The sequence below is a fragment of the Austrofundulus limnaeus genome, unplaced genomic scaffold (genome assembly GCF_001266775.1).
Source record: "Austrofundulus limnaeus strain Quisiro unplaced genomic scaffold, Austrofundulus_limnaeus-1.0 Scaffold415, whole genome shotgun sequence".
NCBI classification, from domain to species: domain Eukaryota; kingdom Metazoa; phylum Chordata; class Actinopteri; order Cyprinodontiformes; family Rivulidae; genus Austrofundulus; species Austrofundulus limnaeus.
Window position 1 is genome coordinate 85,862 of NW_013952817.1, and position 3,711 is coordinate 89,572.

The following is a 3,711-nucleotide window of genomic DNA, read 5'->3' on the forward strand; positions in this document are numbered from 1 at the left end:
ATATATTTCTAAACTGTTAGTTTAAAAATAAACCTGAACATCCTACAGTATTTTTACAGTCTTCGTTTTACAGTTAAAATATGTTTATTAAATAAAGTCTAATGTTACAACTAATCAGGGATCCCTTTAATGTACCCACTAAGTCATTTTAATCATGTCAAGATATTAAAGTCTCAATAAATCTCCAAGACACCCCATTTCAAAATGTACAAAATATCCCTTTAAAGTCAGTCAGCCACAACAGAGATGCTATGAACTATTGTTTTTAAGTTATAATCTACTAATAAACCAAACAGCAGATAATCTTACTCATCGCTCCAGGAACCGGTCCATTCCACCTCACCCCATGGGTTCCTGATGCGAACCAGCTTTGTCGGAGTTCCTCTGTAATCCACCTGSAGACAAACAGCCACATGTGTAGTACCAAAAAAAATGTAAACATTAGTTAACTACTTTTGGCTTTGGTGCTAGACTTTGTTACTTTTTAGTAAGCGTTATGCTTTTAGAGTGTGCTTTGATATTTTTAAAGACTTTCTATGTTTAGTCCTTTGCTAATGTTACTTTTAGCTAATGTTTTTCTCCATTTTTGCCTTCTTGTACTACTTTTAGCTTTGAGACAGACTTTTTGCTACATTTTTAGTAACCGTTTTGCTATATTTAGCTTAGAGCGTGCTTCGAGACACTATCTACTTTCAGCTTTAACCTCCTAAGACCTAAACTCTTGCATTGCATGCATTTTTGTCCATGTACAGTATCTGGTGCCAGGTCCTAGGAAGTTAAGCCAGAGCTTTGCTATTTCTGGTTTTTAGCTACTGTTTTGCTCCATTTTTGCCTTCTTGTGCTACTTTTAGCTACAGTTTTCATACCTTTAGCTATAGGCTAGGCTTTTTGCYCTTTTTTTAGTAAACATTTTGCTGTATTTAGCTTTTAGAGTGTGCTTTGCTACTTTTTWAAAGGAGCGTTTTATAATTTTAGCWTTTAGCTTGCACTTCGCAGCATYTGGTTTTTATTAACTGTTCTGCTAGATTTCTTTTTTAGCTACTCTTCTGCTTCTTTTAGCTTAAGAGCTCAGTTTCAGCTTCTTTTGAGAATTTCAGCACAGGCATTCAGCTCTCTGAATGTTGCATTTTCACAGAAAATATTTTTGTAGTTCTTTTTAACAACATGAAAGCTAACCCAAACTGTAGACCAACATAAAGGATGTCCTTCACTAACACAATAAAAAAGTCAAATCTACAGCTGTTTTTGTTAACTTGAAGACAAAAAAAGGACAGGCTCACAGAGAATAATGTCTTCATTATCATTTATTAACTCAAATGTTTAAACAAAGCTAAGCTTGTCTGTTTTCTATGTTTAAGATCAACTTAGTATGTTTTGGCACATTTTGTAGTTTTTAATTCAGTTCAAGCATTTCCCCTACATGAACAATGTGCAATTAGCCAGTGGGTTTAAATGTATGATTTAAAATGTCTTATATTTTATTTGACTTCACATCTTTGTGTAGAGCTCACCTTGTCCACACCCGTCACAGAGTAGGCGTGTCCCTTCACCAGCTTCTTAAACGTGACGGCCTCCATATCTCTAGAACTGGTGATCTGTAAGAGACAACCACTGTGCTTCATGTTGTGGTTCATGTTACGATCTGCTCGCCCTATCGTGATCAGTACTGCAACATAAACGCAGTTATTGTGGTGCTCAAGATGCCGACATCGCTTCATGATCAGTTCAATTCAACTGTTTGTGGCACACACACACACACACACACAAAAAAAAAAACAGTGCATATGTTAAAAACTCCTCTTTCCATTACGTCTGGAGAAGAGTTTCAAACTTCTACAAGACCGGTGTTTCTTCCAGCTCAGACTAAGATCAGAGATTAGAGCAAGCGTCCTTCACCGGGGAGTTCAGTGCTCCCTGTCTGCAAACAAACGTTCTGACCAGAAGCCTCTGACACACTGAATTCCTGCCAACTTCCAACGAGCAAATCGTCTGTCCATTAAAAGGTTCTCTACTAAATCCAAAGTCCCTGAACTTCTTCCTACAGCAGCCTTTTGACATCACAGGTAATCAGCTCTTGATCTGAAAAGAATTGAAAATTAAAGGTTTTAAATTTTACAATTAAAATGAAGCGGCAGGTTAACATAAGTTTTTTTTAAAAGGACAACATAAATGTGTGGGGATTCCTTCACAACAATTAGATTTATATTTTTACCTGCAGTTAATGGTTTCAATTTGGAACAGGTCAGTCCAACTCCTGATTCTTTCATGCCTTTATGTCCCGATTCTGAAAGCTCTAAAGTCTAATCTAACCAAGTTACTAAAGACGCTACATCTGTTGTAAAGAGAAGAACCTAACTGCTTTAAAGTATTGTTTATATTTTACAGTTCCTGATCCGTTTTGCATCATTTTGTTTTTTATGTGTCAGAAGGATGGACCGTGTCAGTACTGACGTCGATGGAGCAGCCGAGCAGCGAGCCCCTCTCCACGGCTCTGCTGATGATGCTGAACAGGTCGGAGGGGGCTTTTGCCAGGTCGTACATCTCCGTCACGCCACCTGTGAAGTCCTCGAAGCCTTCCGACGTGCTGCCGCCCGACAGGGCCTCGTAACAGCCGTTCAGTCTGAGACACAGAGGAGGTTCGGTCAACAGGTGATATACTTCTGATATCAACTAAATCGATAAATGACCCCAATTCAGAATGTGAAGACATCATGTAGGACAATGTAACAAACTGTGTGTAAATAATAAACATTAATCTCCCTTTTACAGTCTTGTTTAAATATCATTCTATTTCTTTTTAGACAGCTGAGACCACAACTGTAGGCTTCAGACGATATATTCTTAAGGGTGTATTCACACCAGACACATTTGATCCGCTTTAAAACGGACCAGAGTTCGTTTCCCCCACTGGACTAAACAACCGGATCGATACCCACTTTTTGAGGTGGTCTCGGTCCACTTTCAAATGAAGTGTGTTGCGGTTCGCTTCTGGTGTGAATACAGACCAGCTTTGAACCGAACCAACGACAGGAAACGTGTCTTTTTGGACTTCGTGACCCTTCATGGGGGCAGGTGGTTCACAGGGTTTAGTTTGTTTGACAAGTTGCAATGTGAATGTGAACTGCACCAGATGAAACGGTTTTATTGGAGACCAAAACTGCAATATTTATTTACAGAGTCCACCGGACCATCAGGTGTGAAAACACCCTAAGAGAGCTTCAAGTGTCCCTCAGTGAAGTTCTCAGCTGGGATTTTCTCCATGCGTTTCCTGAATTTAAACTCATGTCTATAATTACACCAGAGTCAAAATTAATGGAAAACATGCTGTGCTGCTCAGGGTTTTTTTTAAATAATGAATGGCAGTTTGATCAACCTAGGGTCCTTAAGAAAGAAAACATAAAATGAAGTGTAAAAAACCTGTAAAAAAACATGTCTTTCATTTTTAAATATTTCTAAATTTATTGCACAAAATGAAAGCTTAAAAGGGCCAACATTATGTGTTTCTCAGGCATACATTTAAATACTACACCATTATAAAGTATCTATGTCACCTTAAGGGCTCGACACACGGGGAGCGACAAACTACAGCGATTAGCGGCTGTCATCGCAGCCAGGGTGAAACCTGACACACGGGACGCGATAGCGATCGCAGCGTTGCGAATCGCGCTCTCAGGTCACTTGTCTTCACAAAATTTGATTGGTTCTTGACTC

General features: G+C 38.9%; 1 protein-coding gene across 1 annotated transcript in view; it reads right to left on the reverse strand.

The window, feature by feature from the left end:
• The window catches only part of LOC106528973 (calpain-1 catalytic subunit), a gene marked incomplete at its 3' end in the record, with an annotated part of 40,219 nt that overhangs the window by 5,236 nt on the left and 31,272 nt on the right, over positions 1-3,711 (reverse strand). Inside the window, 3 exon segments of the mRNA XM_014024266.1 lie at positions 310-395; positions 1,512-1,595; positions 2,452-2,620. Coding sequence (XP_013879720.1) covers positions 310-395; positions 1,512-1,595; positions 2,452-2,620 — 339 coding nt within the window.